The 20,319-nt window shown below is 36.3% G+C and overlaps 1 protein-coding gene across 1 annotated transcript in view; it reads right to left on the bottom strand.

Moving 5' to 3' along the window:
* The window catches only part of LOC107035786 (protein kinase C-binding protein NELL1), a 93,605-nt gene extending 73,962 nt beyond the window's left edge, over nt 1-19,643 (bottom strand). Inside the window, exon 1 of the mRNA XM_015253377.1 lies at nt 19,292-19,643. Coding sequence (XP_015108863.1) covers nt 19,292-19,643 — 352 coding nt within the window. The remainder of the gene's footprint in view (nt 1-19,291) is intronic.
* Between the last annotated feature and the right edge of the window lie 676 nt (nt 19,644-20,319).

Below are 20,319 nucleotides of genomic sequence, written 5' to 3'. Positions count from 1 at the left end.
TGTGACATTAATTGGTTGGGAATAAATTTCCGTATTGGATGGCTGAAAATATCGGCGAAATCATTAATCATGGCAACAAAATAGTGCACTGGTAGGAAAAGGTTGCAATTTTATGGACGGAGTGGTAATTGCATTCATCGGAGTGACATTGATTTACATTTAAGGGTCAAATGGCTATGAAATGGGAAATTTTTAATGGAATTCCAGTAAATTCATAAGTGTCAAGTAAAAATGAGCTGGATTTTTTGTGATTTTTAAGGGGAGACAGTCGCGGGCTGTGGGAGTGAGATTTTTCATAAAGTAAAAACGAATAATTAATGCAAAAAATTAAATTTTTATTGTTCGTTTGTCTCGTAGCCGCTTAAAATGTTTAAAATACTATAGAACCTGCAATTTTTAGCTGCAGAATTTTTTTTCAAAATTTAAAAAAATGTTTACAATAACAATTACGAGGTAGTTCTTTGAAATTCGACTCCTACACAGCTAATTTTGTTTTTTTTAAATATAAGTAATTGCACCATTCATGTAAAATAACCAGAAAAATGTTTCTGAAAGAATCGAGAATATATTTCAAATATTTTGAGGATCATTTTTCTGACTATTTTACATGAATGGTGAGATTTTTTATTAGAAAAAAGAAATTAGCTGTGTAGAAGTCGAATTTCAAAAACACTAACTCGTAATTGCTATTGTACACTTTCTTGCAATAATTAAAAATAAAATACCTTTGTAGCTCGAAAATTGGAGGTCTCGGATTTTTTTTAAGCGTCTGCGGGTAAACAAACACTAAATAATTAATTCTTTTGCACTAGTTATTCGTTTTTACACATATACACAGAAAAAATATATCTGCATTGAGTATAAAATATAGTTGAATCAGCTAAACTGTTGGACATGGACACAAATGTTCTAGAAAAATTCATGTACTAGCACCATAAATGAGTCACAATTTTCACTTTTGAAAAAAATGTTGTGTAGCACCAGAAAAATTATCGTTCAGCACCGGAAAAATTATGGGGGCACCATAATTTTTATGGTGCTACACAATAAATTTTTGTGACTCGTCCATGGTGCTTAGTACATAAATTTTTCTAGAAAAATTTTCTTCGTGTATGTTACGAACTAGAAAACTTTTAACAATGTGTACTATTCCTCGATTCTTGTTCAGTTTTTGTTGAAGTAGATGATTCCCATGCGAAAAGCTCCAATAAATTTCAAATCCCAATTTCCTCAGCTGTTACTGTCAGTGGGATGTGGCTGAGAACTAGTCACGATCAATCCCCTGAAAAGTTTATATCATCCGAAGTCTTGAATTGCTATGATTGCAAAGTTTCCATTTAGAAGCAATGAAGTTTATGTATCGACTTCAGTAATAGAGTCGAAGTGAATTTGGCATTAAGAATAGTAAATGTCGACCGTGAACCCCAATTGGGGTTAAATGGACCCCAGCATCGAACCAGTGAATTGCAATAAAATCTTGGGAGACACATTAGCATCTGTAGACATTTCGAAGTGGTTTGGTGTTGTCTGCGAAACCAAAATGCTCATCCTCATTCTCTTTGAATGCTAGCCGGCCTATTTTCGTTACTGAGTCCCTTCCCTTCAGAGTGTTTTAATAAGCTCTGCCTTTGATATATTTCACCAACACTACGAGCACACGAATTGAAAATTTCTGGAGAAGTTACTGCAATTTTTTGGCTGAAATTTCTGGTACAGCCTTTGGATATTTTCATCAAGTGAGAGTTCAGCCGATATTTCGTCATTAAAAATTCTTTATTTGATGAGAAAAATTATGGAAATAAATGAAAATTTCAGTTCAAGACATTCAAAATGCTTAAATTGAAATCTAAAAATTTCGAATTAAGCCTTTCGAAACTCTTAATTGAAGCCTTTCAGGCTTCAAACCAAGACTTCCAAAAAATTTATTTTAAGATATTTGAAATCCTAAAATACGGTTTTTTGAGGGGAAAGGGGTGGGTAATATTGAGAAATTATGGGATTAAATAAGTGCGGGGGGGGTTCGAAATATCTCTCTTATTCACCCCGATACTTCATCGGTTTTCGCTACCATCACATTTAGCATATCATTCCCCATATCTCGAAACTTTTTCAATTTTTTTTTTGATTCCCTATGCAGGATGAAATATTCAATGAAGCCATATCTCAATAAGAACCCGTATACAATTCTTATTTCGCTCATGTCAGTAGCGAAGTGGTAAAAGAAGATGAGTCAATTTTGACTATTGACCAGTTTTCAATCAATATCTCGGAAACTAAGGGAGATAGAAAAATTTTTGTAATTACATTTGTTGTAGCGCTCAATCGGCTCCACAAAAAAGGTTATAACAAAAATTTCGCTATCTCCCTTAGTTTCCGAGATATTGAATGCAAACTGGTCAATAGTCAAAATTGACTCATCTCCTTTTACCCCTTCGCTACTGATTTAATGTCTCGGCATAGATCGGCATCAACCATTACTTTTAGTAATATTATGATAAGTTGCACCTTATAGTAATTTAGATTTATTTATCGTAATTGAAATTTGAAAATTAATATAATAATTGGTGATTTAATTTCTCAATTATTGGTTGACAAAATCATTCGAATTTGAATATTTAAGCTGATGATTGGCAAAATAATTCGGAATTTGCAATTTTAAATTGATGATTTTTTTTTTTAATAAAAAAATTGGTGAGGAATATTAACAATAGACTTATTCCAAACTTAACTGTAATTCAAAATTTCGATTATGCCGATGTCTGTTTCTCGATACCAATGAGTTCTGGAATTCTGGAATTTCCATCAATGTTCCCCGTGAGTCTAATACGATTAATGTAAAAGAATAACTTTTTCAGTGAACATTGAAAGATGTAATTTTTTAAGAGCGCCCACATGAAGCCCTTAATTTTTCTCTCCATCTACAAAAACAGGAATAAAATACTATTAAACAGAAATAAAAATGATATTCGCCCAATGCACATTCTCCTCTAGCTTTTTTTGAACTTCTGAGAACTATTCACGAGACCATGCGATCTATCGTTCCGTTGATGACTCATTGCTTCACCCAATTGTCAAGAAACATTGAAAAATTACCCACAATGTCTCGGAGAACATAATATGCACAATAAAAATCGGCGTAAACAGAGTTGGCATCAGCCAGACTCTGCAACAGCTGATTATTCCATAAGATAGTGAATGTCAAAATTGAGGATTTTTTGTTGTGGATCGAAATCATTTATCTCCCACGGTTGCATTGAATTTTCAAAGAACTGGTGCGATTCTCACGGAAATAAACAATTTTATGGATGTTGTGGGCTGATCAGCACTGAAATAAACAATTATCCGAATTTTGTGGCTCGTAAATTCTTTAATGTTACGAGTCACGTCTAGGAAGTGTTTACAAAGTGAAATTGCAGTTGGAATGAAACTGAAGTAGTGAAAATTCACTCAAAGATTGACGAGCTGCCCACGCGTCACCTCAGTCTGCGTGGACTACAACTGTAGGAAAAATATGTTTTCTCGAGTAAGTTTGTGTTCCTTGAGAAATCTCTTCGCTCAATCTTCGCTTGCAATACAGTCGAGCCGAGGCGGAGTTTTAGTCACAGCGAATTTCTGCACGGGTTGAATCAAGATACTCATGATTTGGGTGAATATTAACGCAGAGAAAGCATATTTGAAGTCATTCCATCATTTTTGATAATTTTCGGCAAGAAAATGGGGAAAAAACGAAGAATTCTCGGTACGAACTGAAAAATTTAATAGGAGTTACTTAAGGATATCCAAATATTTTGGGGTAATTTTTTCTGGGCGACATCCGAGAAACTGGGTCAGTGGTAGTTACCGGAACATCGACGGTAATCCTGGGATGGACAAAATAGAAGTAGAAAATCTGAATAATATGTAAACTCGATATGTAAACACCAAAACATGATAATTTTCGTAGTATTAATTGTTCTCGTGAGACATTTATATGTCGTTCGGGGAAATACACTCTTTCTACAGAGAATTATATGAGGCTCCGGTTTATCAAGTGAATGTTATTGAGTGGTGCATATATTTGCCCAACAAACACTTGTAATTTCTATTCAACAAATGATAATTTCGAGGCGAAGGATATTTCGTTAAAAAAAAATCTTAACCCAATCTTCTTACCCTTCCCCCCCCCCCCCGTATCATTAAAAATTTCAGAACGGTGTAACAGTGGTGAGCGGGGAGTCTAGATAAACGAATACTTGGCACTGACGATAGACCCCCAGTTGTGGCGTGGCTGGCGCGGAAATTTGCTAATTATAGAAACGACTCGTTGGACTTGAACCAATCCTGACCTTCCCTGCTGCGTCATGCGACCTAGAAAATACACATGAAGAGGCTCATTCCGAACACCTTTAACGAAATGCAAACCTACCCCACCGCCCACTCGCCGTGTGACACCCCTTCGCAGTCGCTGGAAAGATCCTCCGAAATAATTTGATAAAAGGACACACGGAGTTGTGGATGATTGGGGGCGATCGATGAACCCCGAGGAAATCCCGGGAAGTTGGGGAAGGAGTGCGGTCTATAGAGCAACAGAGGTCATCCAAATCCCCTCGCCAAGTATCAATCAACACCGAGGAAAATAAACTTTCTCAAATTAAAAATATGTTCCGTAGTTAACACAGGAATAATTCTGAGTATTTGACAAGTAGAGGAGATTGAAATTGCTTTATTCGAAGGACAGATAAATTTCATTCTGGATTTCTTAAAATTACCTGTTCTGCCCCAATAGTTACCGAAATATCTCGAAAACAACTTCAGTAGAATAAAAAACGTGGGGAATTGCTCTTGTATTGCATATAGTATAGTTATTTTTGCTAATAAATTGGCAATATGCTTCAGTGTCGTGTATAATTCATTGTTTCTTTCATTTTATTAAATTGGATAAGATTTTTTAAAAATAGATTTGTCAGATTTTCAACTTAGTTGAATGTTATTATCATCATTATTCTTATTATCCCTTTCTTCTATTCAACTCCCCTCAGCCCTTCGATAAAATGTTAATAGAAAAATTTCATTTACACATACTCGAATGAATTTGAAACATCCCATTTGAAGAAACCATCGGAAATCTCACTTTCAGGGAAATTCATGAAAAATTCAAAATTTTTAACAACCATCATAAAAATTAAACCACTAATATAGCTATCGTAATCATGTTTTAACTTCGACTTAATGGCATTGAAACATACACTTTAAGATATGATTGCATTCATTTGAAGGATGATATTCATAGATATCCCCGGAATTCTGATTTTCAAAAAATACAAAATTTTTGCAAATTTTCAAATAAATCAAAATAACGATTATCGCTATTGCCTTCATCAGCGAACTCAGTCAAAGGGACATCCAAACAAATTTTTAAAGCCATCAGTCAATCAATTCAGATAATTTTTTTTAGTTATCGTGGGACAACCGATTTTCGAAATAATTCGAAAATGAGAAAAACTAATTGATGAATTAAATTTGAATTAATGGCGATCGATAGGGCTCAATAATATATACATTTGAAAAAAAGAGTCAATTCCATGCATTCACTAGCGAACAATTGCAAAGCAAAAGAAATTATTTCAATACGTAATGAATCAAGAAAAAAACCCTCAAGTTGAGATCAATTTTCTTCGACAAAAAAGGTTTTCTCGAGGTTAAAACATTTCTAAACTTTCTCAAAACTTGAAAATAATTTTAGATCAAAATAACCCCCAAGTATGGAACAACCCCTCTATATTCTCCACTCACCCAATAAAAGCATAAGTCACATTAAAAAAGCAAAACAATTCCAAACAAACTCCTCAACTTTTCCACCGTTGAATCGTTCTCGAAGTCAACGCCCTGCCGGCCAAGTCGGACTATACATTTCGCTTCGGTGTTGGCTGCATTATGCAACCCCCGAGCGACCAATCGCCGGCGTTCACCACCACCATGATGCCAACAAAACTCCCCCTCCCCACGGCCAGTGGAACTCCACATATTCCTCAACCACAATGACAAACAATAGGTCGAAGTTTTGTTGCTTTCATGCTGGTGTAAAGCGTCAACCACAACGGTTAAAAAGGCCCCTTATGCTCCAACCCCCTCGCCCCATCGGGTTGCAAAACACCCCCGGACGAACAAGACTTGGACGGAATCGAAGGACACACTACAGGGCCGTATCGACCTTATTGCTGACTACAGCTAAAACACGCGGAGAGAAAAGCACAAGAAAAATTCGAATGGTTCACTCTTAGGGAAAACAAGTGGACTTTAATAAAGTGAAATAAGCGATGAATTAAACATGATAGAAGGAAATGATAAAAATGATGCAAAATAACCATTCGGAATCATAATGCTAATTCATTAGCAAAAATAATTATATTATATACAATACAAGAGGAATTCACCACTTGTTTTATAAGTGATAGTTATTATTGCTAATAAACTAGCAATTTGCTTCCGAATGAGTGCTCGTTTGTAAATTCTTATTTCACAATTCTCTTTTTACATTTTTTCGTGTCATTGTATATCATCAATTGAAATATCAAAATTTTACCTGTTATTTCATTCCGTCAAATAATTCTACATTCAGACAGGACTGAAGTTAGTTTTCAGTCCGGGTTTAATCACCTCGGCTTCGCCTCGGGCCGGTAACTATATAAAAATATTTTTGACACTGCTACGTTCACCTCGTGCCGAAAAGTGCCTTTTCGTTTACTCATAAATGAAAAGTAAACGAATAGTATATTTCGTAACGAGTGCAAAAAAGTGTTTTTTGGCGAGTGGGAGGTTTATATCACGAGCCGAAGGCGAGTGATATAATCCCACGAGCTAAAAAACATTTTTTCACGAGTTACGAACAATATTTTTCATCACAATGTGGCGGAAATTAGACTTTTAGGCACGCGGAGCGTGCCGAAAAGTTCACTTTTCGTCACAGCGTGATGAAAAAGCTTTTTCGTATACTTGTAAACGAAAAAGGCACAGTTCGACCACTCGCTGAACATCACTGTCAAAAAATATTGTTCGATACATGTGAGACAGGAATTTTATTCAGCTCCACTGTTAGAAATTTCTTGAAATTGCAGTCACAGCATCATCTGAATTATCAATGTTGTAAGTTTGAATTTAATTTCAAACGAAAATGTTCATAAAATTTCTCATTCATCTTGAAAATTCAAGAAAGTTGTGTTTTTCCTGTTAAGCAACGATTGATATTTCGACGAAAGCTTGCATTTTCAAATTCATTGCGAAAATTAAACATTAGATGCAATTGAATTTTTAATAGATTAAGAGTTTCGCAAAGTCGTCGCCTGATTTTCCTAATTTTGACACACACAACATTTTACGGTAGTAAAATGATAGTTTTTAATAATATTTGCCGTTAAAAGGACGGTGGCGATATACAGTAGTATATATATATACACCTGTAATAATAATAATAATAATAATAATAATAATAATAATAATAATAATGATAGTAATAATAATAAAATGTGATAATTATAAGACTGAAAAATCAGTTATTTGAAATAATCATAATTCTTTTCAGTAAAATATATTGATAGTGTTTTTTTATTATTGTCTTTTTATGATTATTGATATCAAAATAAAAAAGAAAGATATCAAAAGATATCTTTTTTTTTATTATTGTTTTTTTTCATTTTATATGCGGCACTGAACATTTTTCAGTGCCGTATGGATCTGGAAATCAAGAATTACTTGAATATTCAAGAAATTAACTGGTTCATCAGTGAAGAAATACGCAGAAATTTCATGTGACTTAGTTGTTAAAAATTTCAAGCTTTTTCACTTGCAATTTCAAGAGTAATTTTCTACCAATGTCGTGTGATTGGCAGCTTCACACGCGTGAAAATTCCGTCTCACTCGTTCCGAAATATACTATTTAAAAATTTATGAATCATATATTCGGATCATCATCCCATGAACGTAGGCCCAGGCATGTAATGCATACAATTTCCGAAATTTCTCCACAAAAATTCTCAGAGCTTGTCGCTCTATTTTATACCGGAATGTCTGCAAAGCCCAACACATCGCATTAGAGGAATTACTCCACAGATCGTAACGTTAGGGAACTCGTGGCTCGCAATTACGGGATTGAGATGCTATCTCTGGGGGAGAGGTGGGGGGTGCTATCGCGAATCGATTCTCTCACTTTATTCCAAAGGGTATGTCTGTGTGAGAGGGTTTTCAAGGCAGTCACTGACAAATGGCTCAACCTACATCGCCGGACTCTACGGAATAGCGATTTGAATGAGTGTTAGGGTAGGCCATCGTAGGTGTTCTAGCGGCTGGGCGAGGGATTAACTGGGATGGGAGGTTATTGTGGTAATTAATATTGTATTGGGAATAAGTGATTGTAATACACTGAGAGAAAAATATGATTCTTCTGACTATATTCCATCACCATCGAATTATAGTAAAAAGTCCTCAATAATTTTTCATGGGTTACGGTAACTATGGCCGGAGAAGTAATTACTACAATGGAATGTAATCATTGCAACTATTTTATAGTTCTCCTCACGATAGATTTTTCATGGTTACTCTTGAACTTTGGTTAGTTCAACTGCCTTTTGATTTGCAAAAATTATGCTTGTGAAGTTACTAGGGGAGGGTGGGGCAAAACGGCCCCCCTTCAATTGTCAATAACTTGTGAATGACATTGTGAAAATTCCCAGTTTCAACTTCATTTTGAAGATAATTTTTCATTCTTCAAAACGAGCTTAACTCTTCCCAATCGGATTATTGAATCGGAAAATATTGACGATTGAAGGGGGACCGTTTTGCCCCATCCTCCCCTATAATGTTATGTGCTGCATACAAAAAAAAATCGTATCGTTCACCAAAACTGCGTCAACTATTTTCTTATTGTAAATCGAACGTCAGGTTTTTCTCTCAGTGTAGTGCCATTGAGTATTGGAGTTGGATTAGGAATGATTGATGATGTTTTGTAATGGGGAGTGATTGTTTGGGGGGTGTGCACTAATAGAATGATTCATTTATTCCAAACGAGATTCGTCAACTATTAACGACTGGTAGGGTTGAATATGACCAAATGAATATTCGTTAATAGTTAACGAATGGTTCACTTGAATGGCGAAAGTCAAGTCAAACAAGGCTCCTCAAATATACTATACATTCGTTAACTATGAACGAATGAACATTTGGTGAGACCGAATAGACCCTAACCTCCAATTAAAATTCATTCGTTAACAATAACTAATACGTTCTATCAGTGTGGAGGGTGTGTGTTCGTCAGAAAATACATTTTCATCACTTGTGCGTAAAGGGAAATTTTACGGACGCTCCGCGCGCGCAAAATTCCACTTTCCACAGATCGTGATGAAAAATAGGGTTCGACACTCGCGGGAAAATTGTTCTTTGATATTTGAGAGGGTACCATTCGCCTTCGGCGTGCGCTACACACTTTTCACGGAGTAATGAAAAACTTCCCCTCTAATAAAGAGCCCAACAATTGATATTCAAAAAAATATACGTTATTTTCCTTTTCAATTAATGCTCGTACTCAAAAAAAAAAATCATAAAATTCCGTACTTTTGCGGCTCACGAAGACGAGAATACCTAAACTTCCTTGAATTTACATATTTCCTTGAATTTTCATGATTTCCATTAAGCGTCTTGCAACAATTGCCCCGGAATTTACAGCTTCCAATAATTTTCTAGCAAATCGTGTATTTTTAATGACAAAATACCTTGAAAATTCAGTGAAACTATCACTTCAAAAAAATTTCAAACAACTGTACTAAAAATTCCAGCCAAAAAGCTTCAACAGTGCTAAAATCAAAACAGTTGATCGAATTAAAGCTTCCCCTCCAACAAAGACCCCAACAATTGATATTCAAAAAAATGTCCATTATTTTTCTTTTCAATTTATGCTCGTACCCAAAAAAAAATCATAAAATTCCGTACTTTTGCGGCTCACGAAGACGAAAATACCTAAACTTCCTTGAATTTACATATTTCTTTGAATTTTCATGATTTCCATTAAGCGTCTTGCAACAATTGCCCCGGAATTTACAGCTTCCAATAATTTTCTAGCAAATCGTGTATTTTTAATGACAAAATACCTTGAAAATTCAGTGAAACTATGACTTCAAAAAAATTTCAAACAACTGTACCAAAAATTCCAGCCAAAAAAATTCAACAGTGCTAAAATCAAAGCAGTTGATCGAATTAAAGCTTCCCCTCCAACAAAGACCCCAACAATTGACATTCAAAAAAATGTCCATTATTTTTCTTTTCAATTAATTCTCCCAGTGGCATACCTAATTCAACCCCAAGGACTTGACACTCGAAAGGACCTCCGAGTGCCCTTGAATGTCAAGTGTTTGCGTTCATCACTAGGGAGACGGTTAATTTTCACGTAACAAGAGGGCGAAAAAAAAACCCCCAATGAAAAGAGGAAAGAAAAAACAAGAATAAGAAAGTAACAAACGAGAGAAGAAGAGAGACGTACACGCAACGTGATGGCAAATGAGGGTGACATGGGGGAAATGCAGTCTCGAATGAGTATAGATATAAGGTACGATGACTGGTGAGCGCACATGGTCGAAGCACTAGCCGTGACAGCCAGCTGTCATACCCATTGCTGTGTACTGGCTGTACCTTCCCTCCCAGTGCCCTCACTTGCGCCTTCATTCTCCACTTATACTTCCATCCCACCCACTAGTCACTTTACCTCTTTGCTCCCTACCACCTAAGCACGTATTCCCAGATGCCTGTCGTCTCTCCTCCGGCAATTAGCTTGTTTTATTTGTTTCTTCTCGTGTTGTTGTCGTCATTATTTCTCTTTTTTTCTATTTTAGAGATTAGACAATTTAGGGAGTTTTGAGGATTTAATTCGTCTATTTTTGTAACAAGGTTCTAATTTTGTTTTTTCGTGGGGTAGTGGCAAGGAATGTTTTGTTTTCGGGAACATTTTTTATGGATGAGAGGTGAGAGTGGTTCGAGTATTTTGAGGTAATTGCACTGTGTAATGAGTTGAAGTTGTTCGAATATCCCGCGCCAGTCGATCCCGAAAATATTGGAATAATTTAGGAAATTGACGAAATGTGTCGCTTGTGATTCGATGAGTTACTTCTCACGCGAGACATCTTGCTCTCGTGCTTCTCAACCTCTGACATGACCGGTCAGTCAATTATTTTTCTTATCATTTTGTCATTTGAAGCTTTGAGTAATTGTATTAATTATTAATTGGAATAATGTTTTGTCCTGTTTAAGTTGCTATAAAGATAAAATTATATATTGTACTTGAAACCAATATTTTTCTATATAAAAAGCGCGGAATTTCGTGTAGAGGAAAATCGTCCATATTGATTATTAAAAAATAAATCAAATTTTGCGAGTCAACGCATTTATAATCTTCTTATTTAACTTGAATAAATTTGTTGCGATTCCGAAGAATGGATTTTTATGGAAATAAATCGATTGTTTATAAATTATTTATAGAAAATATTGCAAATTTGAAAAAATTGCAATTTTTCTATTATTTTATCAGCCTTTTTCCCAAAGTAAACTTTCCAATTTTTTTTCAGTTCTGTAAAGTGTTTTTTTACGGTTTAATAAAGAAATTCAAAATCAGACCTACAAAGTTTAAATAATAAAATCATTGTAAAAAGCCCGGAAACTTGAAACTTGAAATGAAAGCATAAAATGAAAGCTCCGATTTACGACTACGAAAGTAGAAAACGATTTCTCTGGAGCAAAAGTAGCCAAAGTACTTGGATATCCTTAAGAAAAGAAAGTTGGACTGTTGAGAAGAAAATTTTCAGGAGAACGATATTAAATTCAGTTCAGGAGAGAAAAATCATGAAACATTTAAAGTCCCTAAAAATTCAATCAGATTTAAAACTTTAAACAGCAGAAAGGCGAGAATTCCTTCACTCGCTTGAGTTTTCATGATATTTATTATTTTTTATGGACTAATTGAACTGATATTTACAGTTTTTACTCATTTTTCATTCAATTGTGAATTTTTAATGACAAAATTTCTTGCAATTTCAGTGAAACTGTCTAAAATGGAGGCTAATAATAATCAATGGAATGAAACTTTTATTTATTATAACTGGGTTGTAAAAGTATACAATAAATTAAATTCGATGAGTAAAAAAAAATTCAAAACAGACGGATATCGAATATACTAATGACATTCAGTTTATAAAAACAAATATTACTCAGTTCTCTCCAAATTTTTGTAAATATAGTTCCTCAGGTAATTTATTTAAACAATAAGTAGCGCATGGCGCATCCCATTGGAAAACGGTCGAGGATACGGTAATAAATATGGAAGAGTACCCATTGCAAATATGAGGAGTACTTATCTTGGTAATGGCCAGAGAGAAACGAGGGCGAACCATGTGGATCCGTTGCCTTTATACTTATTTGAGTCATTGATTGTACCTTCGCTTTTAGATTTGTTCTTCGTCGTTATTTTGTTTCCCTAAATTCCTTTATTAGATATCGATGACATTAATACACTGATGAAACAATTTGGCTGAATTTTCCGGCAAAAGACCTCGAATTCGATTTGAGAGAAAAAAATCTGGGGAATTTCAAATGTCTCTGAAAAATCAAGTGCAGCCCCAATATTTATTTTATCTATTTATTTTATCTCGGCTGGAGATCACGAGACTTCGACTGGGAAAATAGAACATGTGGGAAATTATTCATTCACGAGTGAACCGACGATTTTTTCCCTCATCCCTGCGCAGGACCCTGACAAGGTCATCCGGGCGGATTTTTGATTGGATCAACAACGATTCGAGCCGAAAAATTTGGGTCGACGCACCTTGAGATCTTGCACCGTCTGCACCCTCACGTGTAGTCCCTTCTCCTATTTCCTCGAAAAATGTTCTTTCTCTCCTTTTAAATCGCCTCAGCGGGTATTTCGAGACTTTCTTTTCATCGCAAGTATAAAAGGGGTTTTAACTCGATCGAGAGAGGCCACGAGGCGCCACGCGGGGTAGGGACATTTTATCCCAAAGAATCCTCGATTTTTCTACTCTCACAGGCGCATTCCAGAGTGTAGTGAACCGAAAGATCAAATATTTCTTTTGTATTCGAATAAGAAAATCTTGTTACCTTTTTTCCGAATTAAACTTGAAAGAGGGCTTTCTCAGAATTGTGTCTGAGAGCACGAAAATAAAGTTGAGTTAATTGAGATGGTGGTTTGAATATTTTTGGGTAGAAATCAGATCACTTTTCGACATTTTCGACTGAAATTTTTGGTAATTTTCGTGGGACTTTTAGCAAGTGATAGTTTCATTGAAGTATTGAAGAATTTCGTCGTTGAAAATTCACACCTTGATAAAAACAATTAATAGAAAAGGCGCAGAAATGGGGAAAATTCAGGTAAATATATTCTTATATTTTTAATTCCAAGAAAATTTTGCTTTATTTTTTGCTCAAAAATTTGGAATTCACTTGATGGTTCAGTGACATTCGAAATTGCATGATATCTCCCCCCCCCCCCCCCCGCTCTGAATCGATTTCACAGTCAAACAATTTAATGAAAGAGTTGAGGGAAACTGCAAATTTCAGTTCAATTATTCCATGGAAATTATCTGCGGTTAATTTATTTTTGAACTTTCATTTTAATTATTTATTTACGATTAAAAATTCAAGTAAATTTGAGGAATTTTCCTCGAGATGCTCTAAAACATGAAATTCAATTGAATTTTCCGTAAAATTAAGAATGTTATGATTTTTTCCCTCAAATTAACTTTCATGTCACACAATTTGATGAATAAATCAATGGAAACTGTCGATTTCAGTTGAATTATTTCATAAAAGCTCGTAGTAATCCGGAAAACTCACTGAATTATGAAAATGACAAGGAAAATCTTCAAATCCAGACAGCAAATCTCAGTTGTTGTGGTATCTTTTGGCGATTTTAAATGTCCTTAACATCCTAGGCTAATTTGATTCAATAAATTGCTCTGATGAAGAACTCCTAGTGAGTTCAAAACGTTGGCTCAGAAACAATTATTTGTTATGGTTCTTTCTTTTGGATAAACTTGTTTTTATTCTCCCCTTCAAATCAGGAACACTGAATGTGTTGAATTAAAAATTAGCTTCTTGGATCGTAACCGTCACTGGGATTTTATAGACAACAAGTGTCGTTGAACCGCAATTTAATCAGAGTTGCTAATGACCTCAAACCGCAAATAATTTTGAATTTTTTAAAAATTATCAATTATCTGTCGGTGGCCCGTTTTGCCCTTCCCTCCCCTATTTAGTTACTCTGACAAAAAAAGTAGAAACTTAAATTTGGACGATTACGAAGCTTCCATTCGGAAGCAAAAACTCAAAATTTTATCCAAGCATTTAAAAATGCCATAATTTTTACATTTTTAAACCAATCGTCATTCCATCCAGCACTCACATCCAACACCCCTCAATCCACCCCAAACCGTCAAATGATCCACTGAAAAATCATCGCACGATGAACTCGAACCCAATCCAAACCATCTCTAAAAACTATAGAAAGAATACAACTTGTGAGCAGTTTGTATAAAATGTCTAAATTTAAGAGGTAGGGGCTTCCGCCGGCGGCTCCTCTCTTTTCTCGAATCGAAGTGGATTCAGTGATATACAACAAACGCCTTGGGCGGTCCCAACGTATACGAAAAGAGTGTGCTAAAAAATACTCACGACGTTTATAATTCCCCCTCTCGTAGACCGAGGGTATAAATAATTGTAAACACATTAATGTTGTCGAGCGACAGAGTCTATCCATTCCTCCAACAGAGTTAATTTACAGAGTTCTGAAATTTAGGGATTTTTACTGAAATTTCAGCCGAAGAAATTCAGTATTTGAAATTTTTGCGGGTAAAAGCCACTTTCATACCAGAACTTCATTTATTTTCACAGAAAATTTTCACTCAAGGTTGCCGTGCAACTAAATGAAAATAACCGAAAATTCTCTGTTGTAATACCCCAAGACCTTTAAAATTATCGGATATTTCACGATAGCTTCATTGCGTGACAATGAGAAGGATGAGTTTTGCAGGATCAAAATTGCAGGATCACGAACGCGAAGCGTGAGTGATTTTTCTGCAAAACTCATCCCGATCACCGATACGCATCAATTTAAAAAATTGAGGAGTATTCGGAAAAAAATTTCCTTCCTCCTGGGTTCGACCAATCAGAGTGCAGTGGTGGAGGTCCCACGGCCCCTTTCATGATCATTTCACAGAAGTAAAAAAAAATGGTGAATCTTGTTATCAATTTCTCGAAAAGAATTCTGGCCAAATCGACACATTTTGAATGACTCTTTATCTCGAGTCAAATCAACACAACCTCACACAAGCTTTTCTCACAAATTGAAATGTCAAAATCAGAGAGAACAATTGACAGGCAACTGTGGAACTAGAACCATGTCGATAATTCACTAGTAGCCTGGTGACTTATCGAAATAAACCCGACGTGAACGTGTCACGTGCCCTCGAAGACTGCGCTAATTGGGCGAACCGAGGAGAGAGGAAATTCAGTGTGAAACATGTCACGTGACCCGCAATACTGCACTCTGGTTGGCCAAAATCAGAATTGAGGCAATAATCGAAATAATTCTACCTCCACTTCTCCGTCAAATGTTATCTATTTCGTTATCTATTAATTAGGTATTTTCGAGTGGTATTCGGAAGAGAATTTTTCCAGCCAAATTTCGGTTACGAAGATTGCACACTGTTGTAAATTTTTTGAAATTTCATGGAAGATATTATAGTAAATCTCATGAGAGTGGTTAGGAAATTTGGTTATGAAATTTCAAGTTGTCAGCAGAATTTACGACAATTCATGAATTTTCAGTGGGAATGAGATGGAAATTTCACAACTTGTTTGAATTTTCAATGGAACGTGAATATTCAGAAACAAAATGACACGAATTTTCCATTTTTCCCTGAATTTTCCGGATGTTTCTAAATTTTCACAGAATAAATGAACTGAAAAATCAAGTATTTTATTGATTTCTAGATCATTTGAACAGAAAATCAACGGAATATTTGATTTTTCAATGGCAAGATTTCCTGAAATTTCAGTGGAACTTGAACACACAAAAATTTCTGGAATTTGATGCGGAAAATTCAGATAAAAAGTTCTAACAGTGTACTAGAGACACAATCCATCTGTCAGTTCCGACAAGGGACTCACTCTACCATGAAATCTTTTATTTTTCATATATATATATATATATATATATATATATATATATATATATAAGCATGAAAAACTACCAGTGGAATTATCCAAAATTATCAGTTGAATACGGTGTTAACGATATAAAATAACAGTCGAATAGTGCAATTCTATTGGCTAAAATTTAGATGAGAAAAATTCTCCACAGAATGACTCCTGGGAGAAAAAAAATTACCGCCCTCCGTTAAAAATTATCAATAAAAACCGTGTTACTGTTGCCGAGGGCAGACTAACGTGAGATCACTCGAGGATAAATTCCGGGAATAAAATCGCCAGAGCAATTGACCCGATGAATTCAATCGATTGCTGCGGTAGGCAGGACCACCCGAAAACCATTGAGCCAGTAAAAAGTCATCAATTTTTCAATCAAGCGAATCATCGCTGCTATTGCACCATTAAGACACTAAACATCTCCCCGACACTCAATAGTCTCAAAAAGTGCACAAGATCGACGAATTGATCATGAATTTTCTGTCGCAAAGGGGATGCAGGGGAAACAGTTCAAATTGGAATTAAATATTTGGTTAATTTTCAGTTACGGTTGTACCTATGAGGCTTTATCAGCACGGAGAGAACAGTCGAGTAAAAATAACCCTAAAGAATGTAAAAATTACTCTTTAAAACATTCAATTGCAAAGAAATTTCCGGAAAATTCAAGGGAATTCCGTAGCGCATATTAATTTTCACTTGAAAATTCATGTAATTGTGGAATTTCCGACTTGCGGCTGATAAAAAATAAACTACTACTAGGGACTACTTGAATTTTCGGAGAAACATAAAATTGCATTTTCCCTTTAAATCGAATTCAGAGCCTTTTTCCGGGAAATTCAGCCAAATTTTGGTAACAGTGTAAAGTTTCCTCTCCTAATCCTCAAAATTTATTGACTCCAAGCGTAAGCCTTTTGAAGCAGTACTCGATACACTGATAAACCGATTCATTTATTCCAAACGAGATTCGTTAACTATTAACGAATGGTCGAGTTGAATATGACCAAATGAATATTCGTTAATAGTTAACGAATGGTTCACTTGAAAAGTGAAAATCGATTCAAACAAGGCCCCTCAAGTGTGCATTTGTTAACTATTAACGAATGCACTAACTATTAACGAATGAGTTAACTATTAACGAATGGGACCGAATAGACCCTAGTCTCCAACCAAATCCATTCGCTAACAATAACTAATCCTTTCCATCAGTGTATCTAAAAAATCTCCCAAAAATTACTCAAATCTAAATCTCCCAATGTCCAGAGTTAACTTCACCACGTAAACTCTCAAGTTCATTGTACATCGTAAATTCCCTGTAGAAAACCTGTAAGCTGCCCCAGGCACTCCGACGTGCCGAAAAACCCGAAAAGTGATGTTTCCCCACCGCTACCATTTAATTCCTCAGCGCTACCCACATTTCCTCGACAATTTCGCCGATCCCTTTTGCTCCCTGCATTACCCAGAGCAACGCTAGGTGGGAAAAATTTCATACGAGACGTCTGGTGTAACGTCTACACCCGAGGACATGAGACGTCCGTTCATTTTGAGTGGAGAAGTCGTGTGTTATAGCCCCGCGAAAAAATACACTTGGCAGCCGGCATAGCGCAGACATGGGGATAAATAATAGCATTGAGTACGTGGGCGCGGCTCGAAAGTGTCTGCGAACGATATTCACGACTATTTCGTTAGCGACAAGCGAGCTGCGTCAACTGTCTCACGCTTGGTGGGCCGCTTGTTGCAGTTTAAAAATTGCCTCGAAAGATCCCCCCCTCCGCGGTCGCCACTCGTCTCATCGGATGTATCAAGACATTAAGGTACTTTCTCAGTCAGTCATAGGGGAACGGTCGACAATGTCCAAAAAATGTGAAATTTTGAGGAAAAATTCTTGGAATGGCCAGAAATATGTCACAAGGAGTCCGAGCACAATTGACTGCTCAGTTTTTTGTAAAAAAATGATTGAAAATAGCATTTGTACGGCGTGTTGTGAGTCACTTTGCAACTGTTCAGTAGGAGCATCGACAATATACAAGCAATGCAAATACCCGATTTCCACCATCGAACACAATTCAAGAATATATCTCTGCAATTTCATAATTTATTACTGCACAGATTTTGAGAAATCATTGAAAATGTATCACAGGATCATGAATTTTCGTTAAACTATGGAAAAATGGCGGCTAACCCTACAGGGTTAGCTCAACTGTAAATGGAAGCAAAGCTACTATAGCATAGTATAGGTTTATATCAAAGGACAGTAGCACCAACTTCGTCTAACGAAAATGCCTTGTTGCCTGATCTCAGCCGGTAGTTTCAATTTCTTAATAAAATCATTGAAAAAAATTTGAGGATAAAAAAAATTATCTGTTGAATAATAATGACTCATAAATAAAAAGGAATCTGATCAGCAAAATTTTCATTCACTCTTGAATCATTTGTATAGCATCTTATGAGACTCACTTTTCAACTGTTCAGTTTAAGCATCGACAATAGACAAGCAATGCGAATACCCGATTTCCACCATCGAACACAATTCAAGAATATATCTCTGCAATTTCATAATTTATTACTGCACAGATTTTGAGAAATCATTGAAAATGTACCACAGGATCATGAATTTTCGTTAAACTACGGAAAAATGGCGGTGCAACATGGTAACGGTGAGAGAAGGTTAGAACCTACAGGGTTAGCTCAACTGTAAATGGAAGCAAAGCTACTATAGCATAGTATAGCTTCATATCAAAGGACAGGAACACCAACTTCGTCTAACGAAAATGCCTTGTTGCCTGATCTCCGACGATAGTTTCAATTTCTCAATAAAATCATAAAAACAACTGAGGAAAAAAAATCGTCGGTTGAATAATAACGACTCATAAATAAAAAGTAATCCGATAAGCAAAATTTCCCTTCACTCTTGAATCTTCAAAGTTTCCATATTTTCTCCAACGATGCACCTTTGATGTTTGCCCCCTCTCCACACCCCACAGTTATCCCTAGGAAGTACCTTAACTCTCCCCTGACCCTGCGCTACCCGCTAGAGTGAGAAACAAAAGTGATGAATTACCTGGTGAGAACGCAAGTGCAATAAATACAGCGGCGGTTGCAAACAATAGAAATAGGTGACTCCTCGATCTCTCAGATCTCCTGTCACGTCGTATATTTTTTTGGCAGCACCCACCACTGCCCCGATACACCCCAGTCTCGTTCCACTGGTCCACCTCATTCGCACCAGTACGACACGATGATTTAATATCCACCACTCGTTCACCATCTAGTCGTAATTTATCAATCGTTGCTTTCAATAATTCATCATTGTAATCGCGCTGTATTGAGTATTTATCATCACTAGTGCACGTTATAATGGGATATTTACGACGCTGATGGGTGCGTGCCCTTTGGATTGGAGGGCCGATCATGGCCTGGACCGGTCCCAGCCGGTACTGGTCTCGTCAGCGTTTCCGGTATACGCCGGCTTCTTCCTTGCCTACTGACTGATCAAATGATCTTCGAGGCATCACCACAACCCGATGGCACCACAGAAACACTGACAGACACACCGGATAACACAAGACTGGTGCGTCCAGGTGTTAAATCTATTAACCGTTGTTACTTTGATAATCAGCAACTAGTCTCCCGCACTTTATCGATTCATCCACTAGTTTCAATTTATCACTGCACAATTTTTATTTCCTAAGCCGTTGTCTCGGAGAAAGGGGATTGCGGCTGGGATGATTGACGTGCGATTCAAGGAGACCCCTATACAGTGGGGGGGTGAGATACCGCGACCGAGCGAAACCCTCTAACGGGGCCACCAACCACAAAAAAAAACGTATCGCTCTAGTAAACCAATCGTCCCCCTTTCACCCCTCTGTTTCCTCGTTGAACATCAATGCTAATTCTACAATGTCAGTGACTATTTTATTGTCAATTATTCACAAAATCCAGTAATCAGCATTCAAATCATCACCTGAAGTCACCTGCTCTGCTCTGTTCATTCGCCAGGGCAGTCTATTCACCACTAATACGATAACCCCTTCCACAATCAGATCTGTCCCACGCGGTCCTAGGGTTTTCAAATACTCCCACCCACCC

The sequence above is a fragment of the Diachasma alloeum genome, unplaced genomic scaffold (genome assembly GCF_001412515.2).
Source record: "Diachasma alloeum isolate Michigan unplaced genomic scaffold, Dall2.0 Dall_scaffold_00200, whole genome shotgun sequence".
Taxonomy (NCBI): domain Eukaryota; kingdom Metazoa; phylum Arthropoda; class Insecta; order Hymenoptera; family Braconidae; genus Diachasma; species Diachasma alloeum.
Note: the sequence above shows the minus strand (reverse complement) of the source record. Positions and strands in the feature narration are given on the sequence as shown.